Source organism: Cheilinus undulatus, linkage group 4 (assembly GCF_018320785.1).
Source record: "Cheilinus undulatus linkage group 4, ASM1832078v1, whole genome shotgun sequence".
Taxonomy (NCBI): domain Eukaryota; kingdom Metazoa; phylum Chordata; class Actinopteri; order Labriformes; family Labridae; genus Cheilinus; species Cheilinus undulatus.
This window is the reverse complement of record NC_054868.1, coordinates 46,441,505-46,463,747: the sequence shown is the minus strand read 5'-3', so window position 1 is coordinate 46,463,747 and position 22,243 is coordinate 46,441,505. Positions and strand designations below refer to the sequence as shown.

The window sequence follows — 22,243 nt, the reverse complement described above, 5'->3', positions numbered from 1 at the left end:
ACCAGAAACCCTCCTCCACCCAACTGTACCTTAGGCCATGATCCTTTCCATGAAAATCCCAAACAGAATCAGTGCCAGTCAGCCTGTCAGAGGTAGTTCAACCTAAAATTGGAATATCTGGCATGTTTTTTAAATTCTTAGTCTTAAAGGCTCCAACTGGTTAGGATTATACTTCCATAATAATCATATGGACACCACACTCTTGAGCATTACTTGGAAAAATAATCATTTGCAACAAACCTTGGGCCAGGGCAACCCCTGAACTCCACCTCTGATTTTTAAAGGGTCAAATCTGGTCTGAAAACGGTATTTTTATCATGTAATGTGTTCATGGCCAGCCTTAAAGAGGACTTATATTTCACAAGCAAATTTCTAATTATTCATTACCTTTGATTGTCCCCTTTCCATGACAAAGCTGTCACTGAGAAAAAGTACTAACAATACATCAAACAAAACTAACCTGACATGAAAGGCATGTAAGGCTGATATTAGGAATTAAATGTTATAGGTTAAGGACACTGTTGTATAAGATTCAGCAGACCGTCTCCTTTTTCTTGTTTGTAAATTTCATTGTTGTCTCTTAAATCATTATCTGCTGCCTTCCTGTCTTGCTCTTCCCTGACTTATAAGACGAAATGTAGATGTTCCATACTAAATTATACTTCTCTTCCATGTAGATGGTAATGTAGAGGCTTCTTTGTTTATATGCCCCGCCCACAAAAGGCGCTCACGCCAGCCATTGGTTGAAAAGTTCATTGTCCCGCCCACTGGCGGGGTTCACAGCAGCAGGGAGAGATAAAACACGACAGCCAGAGGCTTTGTCACTGAGAGAGGTTTCTTTTGAATGTGATCTTAAAATGTTGTAAACTTAAGAAAACACTTTCTTTGATTTCCGACAGTCCATGACACAATGTGGACACCCGCGTGCACCTTCAGCTCTGCGGCGGAACCCCGTGCTGCTGCTGCCGCGGTCACCTGCCTGCTCGTGACCGGGATGCTGGTCGTCACTGTCGGACACCCGAGCAGCGCTGACCCGGCGGAGCCTCCAGCAGCAGCAGCTGCTGCGGCGGGGAGCGGGAAAGTTTTCACGGCGTATTTCAGGAAGTTAACCCGGGAGAGGAGGGCGATTGACGGGCCCCCGAGGAGCAGCGCTCCCCCCGGGCCTGTGGAGTTTCTCTCCCCGGAGGACGTGTTCATAGCTGTGAAGAGCACCGGGAGGTATCACCGGCAGAGACTGGAGCTGCTGCTGGACACATGGATCTCCAGAAACATGCAACAGGTGAGCCACAGCTTTGTTATTCAAATTACACATTTAACCAGAAACAGGCTGACTGACTGTCTTACCATACCAAAGCAATAAAAGCCAAAACAGAAGGTCAAAGTTTTCTGACAACATGAAACTGTAGTTTGGCTGTGACTGTGGATGACGGTCAGAGGCACATTTCTGGAGAATGAAACATTTCATTACAGAACAGCTGTTGGGTTTTATTCTTAGTGAAGGAACTTTATTTGAAAAACGTGGTTGGAGATTCATATTCTCTTGCTTTTATTGCACATGAAGAAAATATCATGTTTTACTTTACAAGCTTCTTGGGCATCAGAAGAAGCCTATCCGCACTTTGAGTAAATTCTGAATAATCTACTTTTACTTGAGTAGATTTAAAAACTAGTACTTTTACCTCTACTCAAGTAAATTTTTTTCTAAGTGTACTTCATCCACCTCAGCAGCTCTAGAAGCCAATATTACTGTCCAAATCTTTACTTTCATTATTTTCATGCATACTTCAGTCCAGAAATATGGGATAGGACCAAATTTGAGTCAATAACCAAAATTAATTTGTGTTTTTGGTGTTTTTATGAGCAGATTAAGGGTCAAATTGTCTTTTTAATGTAGGGCTGGGAAACATGGACCAATTACAACATGCTGATATTCCTCAGCTGAATTGCAATACACAATTTATATTTAGTATTTTTTGTGCAAATAAATCACTTACGAGTCATGTACATAGGCCAAATGCCTAAGGTCATACAGGCACTTTTATTAACAGACAGCTGCACAATGTAAATATATGTAAACTATATAGGATGCATAATTGTATTAATATGATACTGGTACTGGCAGATATGAAAATTTCAGTCAATATTTTGACTTTAAGAATCTGCCTATATATTATCAGTACAAACAAATACATTTGTGGAGTTTTAGGCAGGACCACTAATTTCAGCTGAAGTCTTTGTATTCTTCAACATGTTTTACACTCTAAAGTGTGTTTTTAGGTGTTTTTCTTTTAAAATTGGTTCTTCCTCAAAGCACTCAGAGCACTTGATGCGAGATCATTATTGATATCTGTATCAGCTCAAACCAATTTATAAATATCTGCAAAAATTCAATATGATTAACCCCTATAAATAACATAAAACGGAAACACCTTCTTTTAAAATAAAAAAGTTAAAATTTAGTATACATTTAAAAAATGCCTGTTATGTAAAATAGAATAAATAGAATGCTAATTCGCTAGTTGGGTTAAACATTTCACATAGATTATTTTGTGGTTGGTTAGCATTTTACTCAGCATGTTTCCATGCTGCCTTAAGTCGCAGCAATGTTATAAATAGAACTACATAGAACTCAGTTTATTGATAGGAGCATGTCTGCCTCCACCATAGTAGATGACAAGATGCTCCTTTCAGATACCTACAATGGACCCCCTTCCTCTTACAAGTTAGCAAGAAGTTGCCACACAATAAACTGTATATCAGATGAGCTTTGTACATTTTGCACACTCTCTACACTTTACTTTTGGCACAGATACAATGCACGCTACGCCTCTAGCTTCCAGTGATATCCTCAGACGTCCGATCACGTGACTTACACTATCGTTAGCATTCATTTTTATCAACGTCCAGGTCAATGCAAGGGGGTTAAAACTTGGAGCATCTGCAGAATACCTAATCCTGCCTGGTCCCATTGAGATGCAAGAGTAAACCAGTCTTTTTACTGACTTTAGAAATGTTAATTAACCTGTATTTTTCTAGGTAGTTCCTTAAGATAAAGATCTCTTTATCTCACCCGGTCAAGACAGCACAACTATTAGAAAAAAATGATAACAAACTGGAAAAATTAGGTGCAAAGAGAGAGTTAAACTAGCTAAATAAAGCAATCAGATTTTTCAGTTAGATAGACTACTCATATGGCTTGAAATGATCCAGTGGGACTAGATTTTTCAAATGTTGGGTACCCTGCAATAAAAAATGTAAAGATTTGTCCACAGAGACATGTAGACCTGATACCCACAAAAAAGTTACTTTAATGTAATATAAATTGATAAAAAATAATAAAATTGTATCCTTTATCTAATTTGAAAAATTACTCATATACCTTAAAAACTTTAAATATTGCCCAACCCTACGTTAATGTAAACAAGTGCTTATAATATAAGACAAGGGCATAAATGCACATTTCTGAACGTGCAGATCATTTCAATGAAGATTGTTGCTTTTATTACCTCAAGTCTAATGAATGCTTAAATTTTAAAGTCAGTTAAGGCCTAAACTAGTTAGAAAAACCTTAAAAATATTGGTTTTGTGTTCAACTCTTTGTCAAAAAACTTGAGAATAAACAGACTGTTAGATAATGACTTGAATTCACTAGTAAGTCAATGACACCTCACGTTGTTTTTCTGTGATTTATCAGCTGCTTGCAGGGTCTCATGAAAGAAAAAGTTTCCCTGTCAAACCAAAGCTGATAGTATAAGATCACAGCTTAAATGGCTGTTATCTAGCCTTGTGAATACTTCCTATATCAGGGGAAGTGGTCGTCCCCGATCTCCTGCTGATGTTGCAATCAAGCTATAAACCCCCTGAAAAGTGACGGCCTCTTTGATCTCTCTGGTTGGTGAATTGTAAAACGGAGATAGAGTTCTTTTGTAATGCATGGGGGGGGGGTCTGAGGGCGAACAGACAAATCACGCTGCTGCTGCTAATGTGTTGACATAATGCAGGCAGGGGACTTGCAGACAGGAAGGACGCAGATGGATGAATAAATCCTGTTTTGGGCTATGGTGTCTCAATGAGATGCAGATTTTGCAAACTGCAAAGCCCCGTGAAGAAAACAAAACAGTGATTTACTGTGATTGAAACATTCACAGCCTTGGTTTAGTCGGCATTAAAAAAATGCCCTCAGACATCATAAAAGCCAGATTTCATTGCCTTGAAATGTGTGAGGAAGTGGAGGAAGTTACATTTCAAAGTGGTTTTCAGTTTCACAGGTGGAGAGTAATAAAACACAAATGCAGTTTAAAGGTTTTTGTCCTCGAAGTCTATCTTTTCAACACTTCATTTAAGGTTATTTTTACACCACTTGATGCATCAGGTTGCTGTACTTGCATGTTATTTCAAGCCCACTGTATAACCTCTCACAGTGCAATTCAAACAGCCTTCCAGTGAATTTTCTTGTGATCACAAGTTACTTCAAGCATTTTTTTGTGGAAAAGAGGAGCGTGTTATGGCAGGAAAACCAGAGTTGTTATCTCAATATTACATGAATAAGTCAAGATTTCTGGAAAAACAACTGAAAGTAACTCTAAGGCATGATGAAATGTGGGCTTTATGCTTTTGTACAAAGTCGTGTAGGCAAAAACAAAGCTGCAATTCATTGTACCACGTTACCTCACACAAGTTTGCAGTGTTTTACATGCATGCTATATTGAACACTGGGCTGAAGTCTAAATGAGTGTTTTCTTTATGTACCTGCACGTCTTTTGCTTGAAAAATAAACTGAATCGAACATGCATTGAATATTATTTCCATTTTGCTTCAATATTAAAAAAATGCCACATTCAGATTTCTTTTCTCCTCAAGTAATACTGAAATAATAAACTATTATATCATATGAGGCAAAGACACATTGCTTGTTAATGGCTATTTGCTTTTCAAATAAAAACCAAACAAACCTCATCTTCTTTCTTTAAAAATCAGAATTATCACTTGATGTTAATTTGGTAAAAAGTGTGTTTTTCCAACATGTTGGAGATTTGGATCTCATGATCATGAAAATAAGGTAGTCAAGACTGACCAGTTACCAGGCTACATGCTATTTTGCCCTCCCCACCAAAACAGCTCTCACTTTAATTGCAGTTCTGCTGAAATCTTGTAGTCTTAGCCAGCCTTTAGCCTCAGTGCCAGTAGACCCCAGCTCCCACCACTTAACCCTATCCCTACTATTTGAACGTTCATGTCCAGGTGTAGGGTGTCCAAAGTCTTGAACAAAAGGAGGTGAAGGGTGAAGTGCTCGGGGTACAAGGCCTTTTAAACCAGTGTTTATTTAAAACTATTACTAGAAATGTTTGTCAACAGTAGGGATGCGCGATATTGGATTTTTGCCGATATTTACAGATTCATTTGGCCGATACCAGTAAGGATACAGATATTTAAATATGCCTTTCGGACAACATATTTCAGACTTTAAGGTTTGAGGATGACCAAAGAAACAAACTTTAGTCCTTAAAAAACACTTTAAAGTTTAAAGAATGCGGATGAATAAAGAAAAAGACCTCAGCTGACTTGGGTCTGTTGGCTCAGCCTAAAACTCCACTAATTCATTCAAATATATTGACAAAATTTACAGTCAATAAATAATTTTGATATGGTTGATTCCGATACCAGACCGACAATATCACACATCCCTCGTCGGCAGCCTTTTTTTCCATGAGACAGACTAGACTAAGGGTCTGTCCTATTTCTACCCCTTGCCCCTCGAAACCGAGTGGTAAGATGTATGGGTAAAAACCTTCCTTCAAGAAATGAGACGCCACTTGATTGCTGTTCATCATCACACATTGCTGATAAACAGAGTGCCATCAGAGGTGACAATAAAGCTTGGACCATCTCTTCAAACTATGGCTCTCCATGTTGATCTTCTCCATATATTTATACAGTTAATAGACCTCATTTACACCTGTACACTGAAAATACATTAAACTCCCATCCCCAGTAGGTGAAGATTTAATATATGAGAAGACAAAACTAGTGTTTTCTATAATCATTTATAAATGCTGAAAATACTTACATGTATGCGCCACCTTCGTAGTCCATAGAGCCATTTCGCAAGTGAACGCAGTGCATGGAGGGAAATTGATCATACCTCTTGGTTTCAAGTGTGGTCCTGAAAAATTTCAATTTCAAGGGAGATGTAGCCCTCGATTCAAAAGAGAATTGGGACACCCCTTTACCTGGGGTGAACACGCAAAACCAATTGGTAGGACTAATATCAGGACTAAGGGGTAGAAATGGGATTCACCCTAATTTCATCGTCTAAAAAATTTCGTCAACAGCCTTTTTCCATGAGAACCACTTGACTAAGATTGGCAAAAAATAGATTTCTGATGACTAAAACTGACTAAAAGTAAGTTTAGTTATCGTAAAGATGACAGAAACTAGACTAAAATGTAATTTAGATTTCGTTGGACAATCAAAATCAATGATACTTTTTCACTCAGGGTAAATCTGTTAAAATACAATGCATCTGTAGTTATTCTGCCTCTCAGCTGTAGAAAGCAGGGACCCCAGGTTTAGCATGGTGCATAGAACACACTACCATGACTTGGTACCAGATTCAGGCAAGAGAATAAATGCTTTGACTAAAAGTAAAGACTTAAATGTGAGGACTTTCTTATTATGGACTAAAACTAGACTTAAACTATAAAGGGTGACTAGAATGTGACTAAAACTAAAAGGTATTTAATATAAAGACTGAGACTAACATTTAAAGTAGCTGTCAATATTAACACTGCTTTTCCAGACGAGTACTCCCAGAATGCCTTGCAAATCATCAACAAGATGGCTGTTCAGAAATTGGAGAAGTTTACTGGTTGTTTCTTTATTAATATCTTAAAATTACAACAACCATTGTATTAATTTAATGTTCTTTCAGTGCACTAGTGTCCTTTTTTATTTTTAACAATCTTTGCTGAGTTGGCACATTTACAGTGTCTGCTTCTGTATTACCACTGGTAAGGGTTAATGCCATCAAAGACTACTGGTGATGTATCAGCGTTCTGACGGGTTGTCTCAGAATGGATGGAAATATTTCACTACAGCCCGTTACAACTGTTTACAAGGGGAACTCAGATCAGAGGAGCTTGTGGTGGACTTGTTTTAACTCATTGTGGCTGCAAGGAGAGGCTGACGTGGATTAACCGAAGTGTGCTGAAAGGGACAGTAAAGTGTAGGATTAATCACGATCAAAAGGAAATTAGTGCACTAATTGTGGATCTTGATTAATCACGATTAATGGGATTAATCTTAACAGCCCTAGCTTTGACCTATCATTGCATCAGTAAACCTGATAATTGAAGAAACCATCCTTGCCCCGTCCTTGAACAGTCAGTGTTGTCATCTGGAGCAGCTACATCATTACATCTGGACTATAAGCAGAGACGTAAGGCACAGAGGGGAGCAGTCAAAGCTCTGAAGTCTCTCAGATAAATATTTGAGATCAAACAGTCGTACATGCTGTATTTTTGGTCTGATTCACTCTGGTGAGTGAGTGAAACACATGGACTGTGGTGAGCTGCTCCCAGCAGAGCTTCAAAGCTCCTAATCCAACACAGAGAGGAGAGCGGTGCGGGCGGCGGTCGCTCTGATTCAAACCATCCAAACCTCTGAGTTTAAAGGAGTCGTTCATGTGTCATCTACTGAAACACACACACACTGTCGATGTGAACGTAGAGGTTATGTAGGGGGAATCAGCTGATGTGTTTGTGTGATGCATTCCTGCATCGGCTCTCACGGTCAGGTGTGCGTAATTCTACCTTTTTCCCAGACACACCTCTGAGTGAGAAGACTGCTGAGTAATGGAAACGCAGCAACACGCTCTCACAGCTCTACCTTCACAAACACTCGTACCCTGGGAACTCCCGAGATTTCTCATGGGAAGTTAAAAATGAGTCTGATCACAAGAGTAAACGCAAACACACCGAAAACACACAATTACACGCGCACTTTCTCCTGCCAGGATTGTTGTTGTTGCTGTTTCCTGTGCCGTAAAGCTCAATTTCTGTTGATCCAGCGACCCACTAACCCCCCCTCAAAACTACATCTCGTCTCTTCAAAGTAGCCCCCCACCTCCTTAAACACCCTCTTAAAACTCACACACAGACAGACTCGCTACACCCCCCTCAACCCACGGCACAGACGCTCAAACAAGGAGCTGACTTCTCTCTGGAGGCTTAAGAGGCCCAGGAGTGAAAAAAAGGACTGACAAAAAGTCACAGCTGGCTGGACTCTCTCTCTTTCTCTCTCTCTCTTTCTCTCCTGCTCTCCCTCGCTCACTCTGAAGATTTATTATCAAATTTTTGCAGCTTGGCAGTGAGGTTGCAAAGTGGGATCATCAGGGGAGCGTGCCAGTAAAGTCAGAAACTGTTGGGCACATGTTTGCTTCTCTGCACTTGCAACTTTGGATTAAAAAAGAAACTTTAAGGGTTACTGTGCAGACATTTAGTTTTAATGTAACATGAATAAAGTAGAAATGATTGCAGTTTTCCCCCTATTTTAGGGGGAAACAATCAATAAAACAACACATTTTAATTTAAAAAGAAAAGCAAGTCTATTCTCTTGGAGTCCCAACGTGAAACCAGAACAGCAAAATCACCCCTGCAGAAATCAGTAGAGTTTTGGCATCCCTCCTTTTGATCTTCAGCCAGACTGCACTGCAGCAAATCATTAAGTATTGATCAGATAATTTGCAGGTTTAAAGAGTCTCTGAGGTTTAAGCTATAAAGTAAACATTTAATGTTAAAGAAGCGCACAAAGTATTGTTAAACTTTACTAAAATTCAGTGGCTGAATTGCTGCAGTGCAATAATGCATGGATCAATGCATCATTTTAGTGATTCATTTTTATAGAAACACTGTAAAATAGATGTTATATTACAGGTTTAGCTAGCCAAGTTGTTAGGTCACACCCATGAAAAGAGGCAGCCGTCCTACCTGTGGTTCCTCACCATCATGCCGTTTCCCACTCATGCACATCTCATAAACCCATTTTTTCGCAATAGAACATAAACTGCACATTAGATGTTGAAACTGAAGCATTTTAATATTTTATGAAAAATACTAGCTCATTTTGAGTTTGATAGTAGCAACATATCTCAAAAAAGTAGGGACAGGGACACAAAAGGCTTTAAAAGTACTTTGAAAAAACAGCTGGAGGAGCATTTTGCAACTAATTAGGTTAATTGGCAACAGGTCAGTAACATGACTGGGTATAAAAGGAGCAAGAGAGGCAGAGTCTCGCAGAAGTATAGATTGGCAGAGGTTCACCATTCTGTAAAAAATGGCATCTAAAAAATTGTCCATCAGTATTGGATACTCTTGATTTTTGGGCCCTCAGATGGCACTAAGGATGTTCCCCATTCGGCTAAACGGCAATTTAAATTGCATTTAACCAACTAGTCTACAGAGCAAAAATACTTAGAAAACAGTCAAATTCATCACAGGTCATTGTGTCAGTGGTTGGGACACTAGCCTGATATATGCTGTGGAGCATGGCTAACATTAGCAGCTAGCTCCGCCAGCCTTCGTTCCTCTTTGCAGACTATTAGCGTACTTTGATATATGGCCTCTTTTCAGTTCAGTTGAGTGTTTACATGTGAATCCAACCCTAGACAGCCTACATACCACTTTTTCCATTTTCTACTAATCCCACTGTCATACTACTACATTCCTACTACATGCTAAATGCTTAGCTACTCATATTTATGTCATGTGAAGCATCAGGGGAAATCTCAGACACCAGCTAATTTGATAAACAAATGTAACTGTTTAACTGTTTAAGCATGTTTATCCCTAGACGGAACTGCACTGGAAAACTCTGAATGGGCTCCAGAAATCATCACTGTTCACCGTTCCATCAAGTTAAAGCCATATGTGAACACGATTCAGAGGAACGCTGCTGTATTCTCTGGGCCAAAGCTCATTAAGAAAAGACTGAGGCAAAAATGGAAAACTGTTCTGTGGTCAGGTGAATCAAAATTTGAAATTCTTTTTGGCAACCATGGACCCTGTGGCCTGTGGACTAAAGAGAAGAGGGAGCATCCAGCTTGTTAACAGCACACAGTTTGAAAGTCTACATCTCTGATGGTATGAGGTTGCATTAGTGCCTATGGCACTGACTGCTTACACATCTGGAAAGGCACTATCAATGCTGAGAAGTAGACAGAAGCTTGAGAGCAACATATGCTCCCATCCAGACAACATCTCTTTAAGGGAAGGCCTTGACTTTTTCAGCAAAACAGTGCTAAACCGCATACCACATCTATCACAACATCATGGCTTCACAGTAGAAGAGTCTGGGTGTTGAAGTGGCCTGCCTGCAGTCCAGACCTTTTACCATTAGAAAACATTTGGAGAATGATGAAAGAAAAAATCCAACAAAGAAGACCCAGGACTGTTGAACAGCTAGAAACATTAATCTGACAAGAATGGGACAGCATTCCTCTCCCAAAACTCCAGCAACTGGTCTTCTCACTTATGTTTACAGATCGTTGTTAAAAAAAGGGATGCTACATGCAAACGTGTCCCTGTCCCAACTTTTTTGAGATGTGACATCTGATATGTTTTTGTTCCATTGTGAAAAAAATATGGGTGTATGAGATTTGCTAATTATTTTCTGTTTTTATTTTACATTTTATGCAGTGCCCCAACTTTTCCGGAATTTGGGCTGAACTTCCACGTTTAAAAGATGGGGCATTTTTCTTAAATTGTTTGGTTAGAAAACGTTTAATTCTTAGTCTTAAAGTTCATTATTATATTGCAGTCCTGCAGCATTTTCCTGTATTCAGGACTATTTGCACCAAGAAAGACAAGTTCTTCATTTTTCACTGGTTTCAGTCTAAAAGCTGTAAATGAAAGCTGAGATTCAGCAGCTCAGTCTCATTGTCTTAGTTTTATTTCACATGTATTGTCCTGGAGCCAAACAATATTTACACACAGCTCAGCATGTGCATCCGGGGGTGTGTTCACTTCCTGTGGAAAGTTGAGGGGTCTCCACCGCTTCCTGAGTGCGCAGTGACCCCCAACCTCTTCACTCATCACATAAATAACATATAAACACAGACACAGCTGCTCTGCTACTGATAGACGAGAGGCTAACCTTTGTCCTGGCCTACATCCAAAATCAGCGTCATTGCTGCTGTATGGGTTGTTGCACATCAGTGTGTGTGAGTGAGGAAACCATGGGAGTCTTACCTGGGATTATAAATAATCATCTGTGATCAAAGATGGCGGTGCCAGAAAGAGCTTTTTATGATGGTGTTTTTGTTTGCCTGCTGCTCACTACAGGCTGCTGGAATAACATGGACTGTTTGTTTGTGTGCTTTTCCACAGACTTACGTGTTCACTGATGGAGAGGACGAGAAGCTGAGGAAGAGGATGGGTGAGCAAACACAAACACAGCAGTTTTAGCTGAGTAGCTGCAGTGTTATCTGCAGTGTGTGAGCAGGAAAGCAGGAACCAGGCTGCTGACTGGGCATTACTGTGTTTCCATCAAGTGCAGGAAGTCACTTCAGTCTAATCACCAGGCCGTTCTCCCTCTCACTCGTGCATTGTTTGAATCTCAATGAGGCATTCTTCTCACTATCGGACACATTGTGCAACTCCATCTGTAATGTGGCTATTTATTAGTTTGTTATCAAGCACTCAGACTATAATGGATCCAAATTATTATCAGCTTTCCTGCTTATGAAGCCAACATTTAATCAAAGCTGCCTCATTAGATCTATGTCCTTTCTGAGATGAATGCAGCCCCTCTGTTTGAGCTACTGGTTATTGATTTTTCAGTGTCATTTCTTTCTAGGGGCTCACCTTATCAACACCAACTGTTCAGCAGCCCACAACCGTCAGGCTCTCTCCTGTAAGATGGCTCTGGAATATGACACCTTTATCAACTCTGGCAAGAAGTAAGGCACACATCACACACTTAAACATTCATTTTTGTCCTAAAAATACAATGATTATCACTTACTGAACACCATCTGTTACAGGTGGTTCTGTCACGTCGATGATGATAACTACGTGAATGTCGGCTCCCTGCTGAAGCTCTTGTCCCAGTACAGTCACACTCAGGACGTTTACATCGGACGTCCCAGCCTGGAGAGGCCGATAGAGGCCACAGAGAGGCTCGGCAACGCTGAAACGGTAAACTTCATTAAGTTATGTCTTCCAAAACTTTACAGAACACATAGATGGTCTAAAACAAAGTGACCATAACAGCATCAGCAGCCATCAGTTTAGGTTTGTTGTGTGGTATTGCATGCACAAAGTCATCAAAGTTGAAGAATGAGGCCTAATGCTAATTCTTTAGCTGGCTTATTGTTTAGGCTAACCCCTTAGAATTCAGTGTAAAATCAGTCAAAAAGGCCTATCCAGAAATAGCACAAAGTACAAACAAGGTGTCTTTAGAAAGATCATGAAATTTCTAACTAAACTGACTCACTGTAGCTGCTACTAGTGTTGAGTAATACAACAAAAACGAAACATTTTTTTCCTGTCTGAATTTGTATTGTGAAACAGAGGCCTGTAGATGGCTGTAGCTGGGATGTGTTAGCTGGAAAACTCAAATGGTCCAAAGCATGAAGCCTTAGCTAGTTCAGGTTCAACGATGATAACAATAAAACATAAACAAGGATTTTACACCTGTTTTTATGAGGAAAAGTCCAGGTGTTTTCAACCTGGAGATGCCAAAAACGATCCAGGTTGGGAGACATTTTTGTATATAGCATTATCACGGCAAATACTGAGAACAAAAATGGGAAATGTATCAAAATTAAGATTAAATCGCAATATGACCTGCTGCAATTTTCAAATTGCAGAAGGTACAATATTTCTTTTACCTGAAATGTGTGTCAAAATGCAAGTTTAAAACTTTTTTACAGCAGAGATGTTATTCCCCACACATCATGCACTCATTCAAGTTTCATGATTTTTAGAATAGTTCAAAAGAATCCTGCTTTCCTCAACTTGGTATAAGTTTTTCTTAATCAAATGAAAATGACATAAAATGCTAATTTCCTGTAATACAGCAATTATTATTGAATTTGTAATGAGTCAAAATAATTACAATAAGATTTTTTAAATTTTTCAGATTTTGTACACCTCTATTATCTACTATATATATATATATACACACACTATATCTACTATCTACTTTAAAGTGTGTTTTTAAGGACTGAAGTTTTAAGTCTGAACTGCTTTTAAATTTCAGATATCCACAAAATCCAATATCGTGCTGCCCTAAGTGGAAGGACTGACTCCCTTTCAGTCTAGACTTTTAGATTTTAGCTTTAACGCAAGTCACAAAAAATGCCCTGTAAAGTTTGGACCAATAAAAAAGACAAGCTGTTCAGACAAAAAAGCTGCAAACATGATTATTTCAACTGTGAAAAGCATTTAATATGGGATGTGTAGTTGACTTCTGCTGCTTCTGCAACCAACAACTGCATTTCTTGCACCGCCATAAGTTCTGTAACTACTAGCTGAGGTGACAGCTAGCAGACAGCCAGCATCACCCATACACCTCTCAGAGTTGCCACACCCCTTTGAATGTGAAGTTTTAAGCTGTTATACTATCTAAACAAAAGACTTAAAGACAAAAAAATCCCACTTCATTTAGTTGTCAGATTTAGAGATGAGATATAGAAACCAAGACTTCTTCTCCACCTGCCTCTAAACATGTAAAATTGGGCTGTAAACTTTGACTATGTAAATTGGATGTGTGGAGATTGACTTGTTTTCAGATTGAGCCCCATGTGGTTGCTTTTGGAACTGCAGTTTTAGCTTCCCTGTAGTGGAATTCCAATCTCAAAGTATGCGCTATAGAAATGATGCATCTGCAGCTACTCTAATGCTATTTCCTCAATACTTTTAAAGGTGTTCTTATGTAGCAGTTTCAAATAATACCAAGCAGTAGCCTCTGGTGTGGCATTATGAAACTAATGTAAGAGTCTAAAAAAGCAATTCTGCTAGTGTCCACTTAAGGCTGGCTACAAAAACCAAGGAATCCTCAACCAATCACATATGAAACTGCCAACTTCAGCAGTAGAAATGAATATGTTGGAGCCTGTCTACAGAAATAGTTGTGGCCCCAAAATCTCATCTTCTTATATGGCAACTGCCATCGTTTAGCTTCATAACATCTCTTCAGAAACCTATTGGTGATGTCACTGAGACTACGTCCATATTGATTCCATCGGCAGATTATTTCCCTGTGCTGAATGAAACGTGTTTTTAATCAACTTTTGTTGTACCTTTTTCTCCAAAGTGTTATCTTAACTGATCCCAAAGACAAACACTTTTTATCTGAAGAACAGCCTTTGATTACTGCAGCTTTAATGTCTGTATTTGTGTGCAGAGGCAGGTGCGTTTCTGGTTTGCCACCGGAGGAGCAGGATTCTGTCTGAGTCACGGCCTCGCTCTCAAGATGAAACCCTGGGCCAGGTAATACTCACCTAGATGAGCAATACGATTATTTGGGACTTTATAATAAATCCCCACTAATACTTCTTTCCTGCCTCTGTGTAGTGACGGCTCTTTCATGACGACAGCTGAGCAAATTCACCTCCCCGATGACTGCACTGTCGGCTACATCGTAGAGGCTCTCCTCGGTGTGAGTCTTATCCGCTCAGCGTTGTTCCATTCCCACCTGGAGAACCTGGGGCTGGTGTCAGATGTTCACAGCCAGGTAAAAACACAATTGCACACAATTTCACACAAGCAGAGTTTGTGATCTACCATGTGTTTAAACAGCTTTTGTTTTTGCCTCTTCTAATTCAGGTGACACTCAGCTATGGAACTGTAGACAACAGCAGAAACACTGTGAACCTGAAGGGGCCTTTTTCAATAAGTGAAGATCCTACAAGGTAAAATATCTGCTTCTTTTTTTGAGTCCTTGAGTTCTTGTTGTGCTGATTCTCTGCAGAAAGGGAAACGGCACCATTTTTTAAAATGTTGGGCTGCCCGTTTTTTATTTTGACCTCTTAGAAAGACCTCTCTGAAATGCTAATGACGTAAAGATGATATTTAGCCATTTCTAACACAAAGGACGACCTTGTGTTAGAATATTTACAGAGCAGGGCCATCACTGAGGGGAACATATTCAATCTGACACAACAAAAGTAAACAAAACTACACAAAGAACAAAAAAGCTGATTTTATCTTCAGGCTTCCTGCAGGTTCATTTTTTATTGCTCCCTCTTCCCTTCTTTCTTCTGCCTCTGCTTTGTCCTCTGCCCTGTAATTGTGTTATTGTGTATTTTATAGGGCTGATTGTCAGTATTTGTGCACCCTGTGGATATACGCTGCTGGCATTATGCTCAAAGGAAAGATGGAGGGTCAGAGGAGTTAATACGATAAGCTTTTTGACCTATTGGCGTGCATGGGTTAATTGAAAAAGATTAGAAATCTTTCACACAATCAATAGTACACGCTGTTTCATGTGTTCAGGAAAAGCTTTAGTTGTGTAAGCGTGTACTACAATCCTCCTTTATGTAAGGGCGTCTTGTTGTGAATGTTTTACTACTACGACGACATGTTTCCTGGCTTTGTTCATTGTGTGTTTGTGAATGTATGCACACGACTTAATTGTGTTCAGGGTCTTATTCTGAAATCCCCAGTGGGCAGCTTCCAGGCATTGTGACACTCATTTCCCTCTCTTTCTCAGGTTCAGGTCAGTCCATTGTGTCCTGTACCCAGACACTCCTTGGTGCCCAAGCTCCCGGCGACTTTAAGAGACATCCAGAGAGACATCGAGACGGGTGGAGGAGAATGACTGAGCATATGCATGAACTCGGTATTCTCTTATGTGGGAGGAACTCTGCAGACTTTCAGGAACAGGGAGAGGTCAGTCTGACCCTTGGGCTACCGTAGGGCCTCTGGAAGAATCTGAAGAATCACTAAACATTTCTGGACATACGTTATCTTTCCTCTCCAAACTACAGCCTAAACGGCAGACTGACTATTTAGGAAGGACTGTGGTTTCATCAGTCCGTCAAACACCTGTCAAAAAGCCAAAAATGTCAGCAAGAGAATAGGACCAAAGTTAAAAATTCTTGAATGGATGAAAGATGGGAGATTTTTTTCTGTCTTTAAGAAAGAAATGAAGTGCTGTTGTTACCCCAATGAAAAAAGTTTATCATCTGAGATGTTCACCACACAGAACAGAACCTTTGTCCAAACTTTACTCCCATCAATGCTGAGCACCTCATCTTCCTCATCTATTAGTTTCAGCTCTGCTTTGGTAGCTCCAGCTGCACATGCTTAGCTGCACATTAACCAGGATGCTATCATTAGTTTGTCATGGTTCAGACTGTCAGGTTAACTCTGGTCTGTTGCACTGTTTATGGTCATCGTTTTATCTGTTATGAGGAAGCACGGGTGGCCTGGGGGTTGGTTCTTGCTTCTGTGCAGGTTTGAACCCAACCTGTGGTTTCTTTCCTGTAAGTTGTTTCATTTTCTCTCCCTTAAATCAGTGGTTTCCAACCTTTTTTATAGGAAACCCTCTACTTGTATCTAAGAGAAGCTAAGCCCCCCCAGGACCCACTTGGAAAATCAGTTTGAAATGTTTTCACTGACAAAATCCCAACATAATAGTCCTGCTTACTCAACAGGTTCTTGCTAAAAGATCTATGTATAAACCGTCCACTATTGTGCCGGCATATAGGTGCCACTCTAAAAAAACAAACAAAAAAGAGGATCTGTTAATTTAAGAGGAAAACCCCAGTTTTCATGTATGAAAGTCGTAAATTTATGGGAAAAAAGTTTTAATTTTTGAGATCATAAAGTCAAAAATAGCAGATTGCGTGGAAGTAAATCAGAAAAAATCAGAAAACAGTTTCCCGTGCACAAGTCCTGCAGTTGAGAGCCTAATCGAATTATACTTTTTACTGAGACTGTACAAAAGGGATTTTAGCCCAGAACCACTACATTATCATTATCTGGATTTAGAAGAGACATTAAGGTAAACTGTAGTTATCCAACCACTGTTTTCAGTTTGATTTCTTGTTATTTTATTACATTACCATGTCAGAAATGTATGACTTTAAAAATGAGAAATTGTTGAGCTTATAATTTCAAAAATCCAACTTTTTAAACAAAAAATTTTTAGCTTTTTCTTGTAAATTTACATCTTCATAATTCTGAAATTCTAAGTTTGGTTTCTTGTAAATTTACAAATTTATAATGTAAATTTTTTTTTCCTAAAAAAATTACAGATCCTCTGTATTTTTTATCTGTTACAGTGGCACTAACATACCATCATACATTATTTTTCTTATCATGATTTTGAAAATTTTGACAACATAAGAGCAGACAGGGCTCTGCGCCCCCCCTTAGATCTTTGGCATTGGTCTGGAACCAATCCCTTAAATGATCCATAGAAGCCCCCAAAATAAATATAAAACAATGTGTTTTGACCACAGTGCAAATTTTAGATGACCTTTTAGCCAAAGCATCAGTTAAATTCTTTAAAACTGTTATTTTATTGACAAACCACAATGAGTTGTGGAATTTTGGAAGCCCGAGAAAACATGAATCCATACATTTTACATCCTTGTTGTTTTCCTCGAGATCTGGAGTTCTCCTAATATCGCTGATAACACCACTGCTTTTCCATTTCTTGATCTTGAGAAATTAAGCTATTATCAAGGGAAAAGAGCACTGTTATTCCAACATAAGTTTAGACCTTGAGAAAACAACAGAGATTTTGACATGCAACCATACATGATATTTTACTGTGTTTCCATGTCTACTTCTGCAGGATACTGATACCATCAGTGATAGGAGTTGGATAAACATGAACATTGTAGGAAACATCAGAAGATATTTCACTCTCCAACTGTGGGAGACAGACAAATTTACAGATTATGATAATCCTCCTGAGAACCACGCTTAGACCCCCCATTGTGTCTTATGAAACAAATTTGAATACAGGGTATGTGTGAAATTCCTCTAATTAGTTGATATGTCAGTTTTTTATGAGTTTTGTTTTATTTTGCTTGGTCTGCTTTTTCTCATTTTTCATGCATTTGCAGTTTTCATCAACTCTTGCAGCTTCAAGAGCTTTTTTTTTTTTTTTTTTAAATTTAAGTGAATATACTACAAAGCTCCACCCTGTGTTCCTCTACTTTCACTATTGTTAACCTATTCCTTCTGAATAGGGTAACTGTTACAGTGAAGAGAGGAAGTTGAAGGAATGAGGACAGCAATTGAGAAAGAAAGATCATGTATAATTTATCAGCATGATGAGGCAAAACACCAGGGGGATTTTGACTCCAGACTCCTTATGTGAAGTTTTATGTTGTCAGTGTTATCTTTTTTCTGAAGTATATCGTGATGACAGAGCACTTTGCTGCTTTATTCTGCTGTAGCCTCTGCAATTTATCATGACACAAAACACAAGAAAAACAGTATGAGGAATGCATACTTTCTTTTTGAGAGTTAAAAGGAAAGTTGTGAATTTGTGCCTTTTTTACAAAATATGCAGTTAGCAGTTAGCCTGGATCTGTCCTTTTTAAATCACATTTTTACTCTTTAATTTGTCTAAAGACTTCCTGACAGATGGGCTGCAGACCTTAGATCTCAGACACCCCCCTCTCACAGACCTCTACTATGAGACATTTCTGTCAGCAGAATTTCAAGTATAATTCAACTTTATTCATAAACAAAGTCTGGCAGATACATTCATGAAATAACCATATTGCAAAGATTACAGATTAAACAACATTTCATAAATTAAACAGAAAAAGTCAGAGGTCTAATCCAGGATAAAATTATGTGATGACCCATTTTAGAAGTAGACTACATAAACCAATGAAGCTTAATTAGCTTTAGCAACGTGAGCTTTAGTAAATGGAATTAAAGCTAACAAAGCTATGTAGATAACTTAATTACATATCTTACATAGCAAACGTCAGATTTATCACCCTGTTCATATAGATTCCCATGAGTTTGTGAGCTATATCTTGCCTTAGCTACGAAGCTTCATTATCTTTATATTGTATTATCTAGCTTATGCAGCTAACAGAGCTACATAAGCAGGGTAGTTAACATTACTGCATAAGCCAATGATTAGCTTCAACAAGCTTAAACAATGTGAGCTTTAGTAAAGGTAATTAAAGTTAACAAACTATGCTAGTAACCTAGTCATTGTTACTATGTAAGCCAATGTAAGGTAAGTTATCTTAAGCAATGTGAGCTTAAGGAAAATTTAACTTCAGTTAAGCTAGCTACATAAATTACATAGATAACGTGGCTACCTAGCTTACATAGCTAATGTTAGATTCATAGGTTTTTTTCCCATAGCTATCGATAAGCTTCAGGAGCTTCAGCTTAAGCTATGTTAGCTTCGTGGCTATGATGTCTTTGCAGCTTATGTGGCTAACAGAGCTACATAAGCAGGGTAGTTAACATTACTACACAGGCCAATGTAGCTAAATAATCTTAAGAAACATGAGCTGTAGTAAAGGTAACTGTAGCTTAAAAAGCTACGTTAATAATGTATCTCCATAACTTACCCAGCTAACATTAGATTAGTAGCTTTGTTGTATATATATCCCTACACCTCATGAGCTTCAGCTTTTGCTACATTCTCTACATTAGCTACATTACCTACATAGCATACGCAGCTAGTAGAGCTATGTAAGCTACATAAGTTCTGTTAGAATGTTTTCATGGAGGACAAGCTTTTTTCCTGTAAGCAGACTGTTTATTCTGCTTTATTTAAGGTTTTGTAATTTGGTTTTACAGGCCAGGTTTTCACCCTTACCCCTACCTTAACCCTTACCCTAGCCTAACTGAAAGTTTAATCTGATTTTATTTTGAAAGTTTAGCATTTATTTCTATTCTGAGTTACTGTCTACAGCCAGACCCCTCTCAAAGACTTAAAAGAGTCTAAATGAATTATTTGTATCAGTGCTGGGCAAGAGTTATCCTCAGACAAGACCAGGCTAGCTGTTAGCTGTTTTTCTACTGTCAAACGTCTTGGTGCAAAGCTGAGCAAAGCCAACTTTCTGCTGGTGGCTATTCAAAGCTTAATCTAAAGAAGCTGGGCTTGTTGAAGTTCTTAAAGATGTTTTTCTTCATCCCAAAGGCATAAATAGCTGTAAACTGACTAGTAGACTGGTCTAAAAGCAGTTTTAATTTCCTATTTAATAGTATGTTTGATCATCATTACAGCTTGGATCTATATAGCACCTTGCAAGAGCTCCAAGGACTTTAAAGAGGAGTCTAGAACAATGCACCACAAACAACACAAAACTAAAGAATCATGATAGACAAGATTTAAGCAAGTCTGTAGGCCGAGTTGAACAGGTGGGTTTAAGGATGTTTTTCCAAGGAAAGGAGCTGAAGAAGTCTTTCTGATGGCAAGGTTTTCTCAAGAACTTCAAGCAGGTCCAGTTGCCTTTGCATCTAGCTTCAAGGCTTCTGCTAACTCTTTGAAAGGAATCAATAATAAGGTTTTTCTTTTCATATATAAACCCCATGTTTAATACTTTAAGCTGTACAGTGAAGCCTCTCTTACAAGATTTTCTTCCAAAAAGAGGATTCTTATTTTATCAATTTTCCGAGGATTATGAATGTCGATGATTTTTGATTTTTTTAAAAAGTTTTACTGCAGCACCGTAACAAAGATGTTAACTTTTAAGGTTTTATAGAAAATGACTCATGTTGGGTCGTCTTTTATCTTCTGTGCTTTGAAAGCAGCTGTTACAATTGAATATGAGACTTAAGTTAAATTCTACCCCGAATTGAATACAAGTATATTATAAAAAGTTAATTCTGATGCCTAAATGCTTTCTCCAGTATCTGGACTGAATGTTTATGTCATGTTTGGAGGTAATAAAAGTTTTTTTTTGGTCAAAATTTGATTATGTTTCTGTGATTGTTTTCTTAACATGGGTTTCTGGGGGACTCTTGCTTTGACCTTTCAAGTCTGACCTTGTTTATGAGCTCCTGGGTTCCTGTCTGGAGACAAAAAACACTGCTCTCATAACCTTACAAATTCCAAAACACACACATGCACACACTAAAACAACAGAAGTCCTCTTATCTGATTAAGCCTTGCACATGGCCCAGTGAAGATAAAGGCAAAACATTAGCGGATTGGACGACTTTCTGTGTGGGTATGATCTGGCTGACTTTCAGGGAAATACTTCAGAATAAAGGCCACTTGATTTGAGTTTGTCTGACCAATCAGTTATAAAAACGTTACTGATAAGAAAGAAACTGATGTTTTGGTGGAAACGGTTAATAATCTTGAAAAGCAGATAGGCCAGATTCCATGTCAGTCATCAGGCAAATCCATCTTCCAACCTGAAACAAGTGTGCCCAGTCTGAGAACGGACCTGACCACCTACTATTGTTCCAAAAGTAGTGAAATGTTCTGGCAAAATAAATACAGAGGAATGGCAGCAGGCAGGAATTTAGAAAGCCTTCATCTAAAGCCTGGACAAGGGGTGCCTCACAACGCTCGTGTATGGTCCGTTTCCACAATGCAATTTCCAGTTTGGTTCAGTACAGTTTTGCCATGTCTGTCCAGTCTTACCCATTGAGATGAAAAATCTGTCTCTTTAAGAGATCCAGATCATTTGGCTCAGCTTAGTAGATCTTTTTTGGATCACAGACAGCTCTTCATTTAGTACCACTTTGGCTTTTTATAGGGGGATTAATTAACAAAAAAGGATGGAGGAAAGGAAATTGGCACTCAAACGGGAGCTAGCTACCCTGGCTCACATTAAAGTGCCGTTTTGCAGAACAGGCTTGTTCACGAACGGCACATTATGAGATCTCTTACCCCACAAGGCTTAATCGGTCGATAAAACAGTTGATCAATGTTTCAATTAAAACCATGTTTGTGACAAAATTAGTTATTTTTTGCTATGTTAAAGGGACTCAGGTAGCCTCATAACTTGGTACGAAACTCATCAAGACTCTTGTCTCCTGTTATCAGGTAAGATGAGATTAGACACTAGAAGGTCTGCAGAACTGAGTATTTGTGATATTGGTCACCTCCACACATGGTAAATTGGTTTAACTGGAAACAAATTCCTTTTATGTTAAGTGTAGCAATTCAATGTATATAGAAATTTTCTGGTGAAAATTGTAGTTTAGAGGTCCATTTAGAGCTGTAGAGTACAAACTTTCCTTCATTTCCATTCAATCCTAATGCCTGTCTCACATTTCTTGACCCCCAG

General features: G+C 38.7%; 1 protein-coding gene across 1 annotated transcript; it reads left to right on the top strand.

Moving 5' to 3' along the window:
• The first annotated feature begins 839 nt into the window (after positions 1 to 839).
• Positions 840 to 20,917, top strand: LOC121508164 (beta-1,3-N-acetylglucosaminyltransferase lunatic fringe-like). The gene is made up of 8 exons (XM_041784768.1): positions 840 to 1,279; positions 11,385 to 11,433; positions 11,854 to 11,956; positions 12,041 to 12,194; positions 14,407 to 14,492; positions 14,577 to 14,736; positions 14,829 to 14,914; positions 15,715 to 20,917. The coding sequence occupies exons 1-8, from the start codon at positions 911 to 913 to the stop codon at positions 15,779 to 15,781; spliced, it is 1,074 nt and encodes a 357-aa protein (XP_041640702.1). The 5' UTR covers positions 840 to 910; the 3' UTR covers positions 15,782 to 20,917.
• The last annotated feature ends 1,326 nt before the right edge of the window (positions 20,918 to 22,243 follow it).

What these genes read in the sequence shown, in the direction of transcription:
- LOC121508164 (XM_041784768.1), top strand. Translation starts at nt 911, where the DNA reads ATGTGGACACCCGCGTGCACCTTCAGCTCTGCGGCGGAACCCCGTGCT. An exon ending in TTTATCAACTCTGGCAAGAA is followed by an intron (nt 11,957 to 12,040) that starts GTAAGGCACACA and finishes CATCTGTTACAG; the next exon opens with GTGGTTCTGTCACGTCGATG. An exon ending in TGTCAGATGTTCACAGCCAG is followed by an intron (nt 14,737 to 14,828) that starts GTAAAAACACAA and finishes CTTCTAATTCAG; the next exon opens with GTGACACTCAGCTATGGAAC.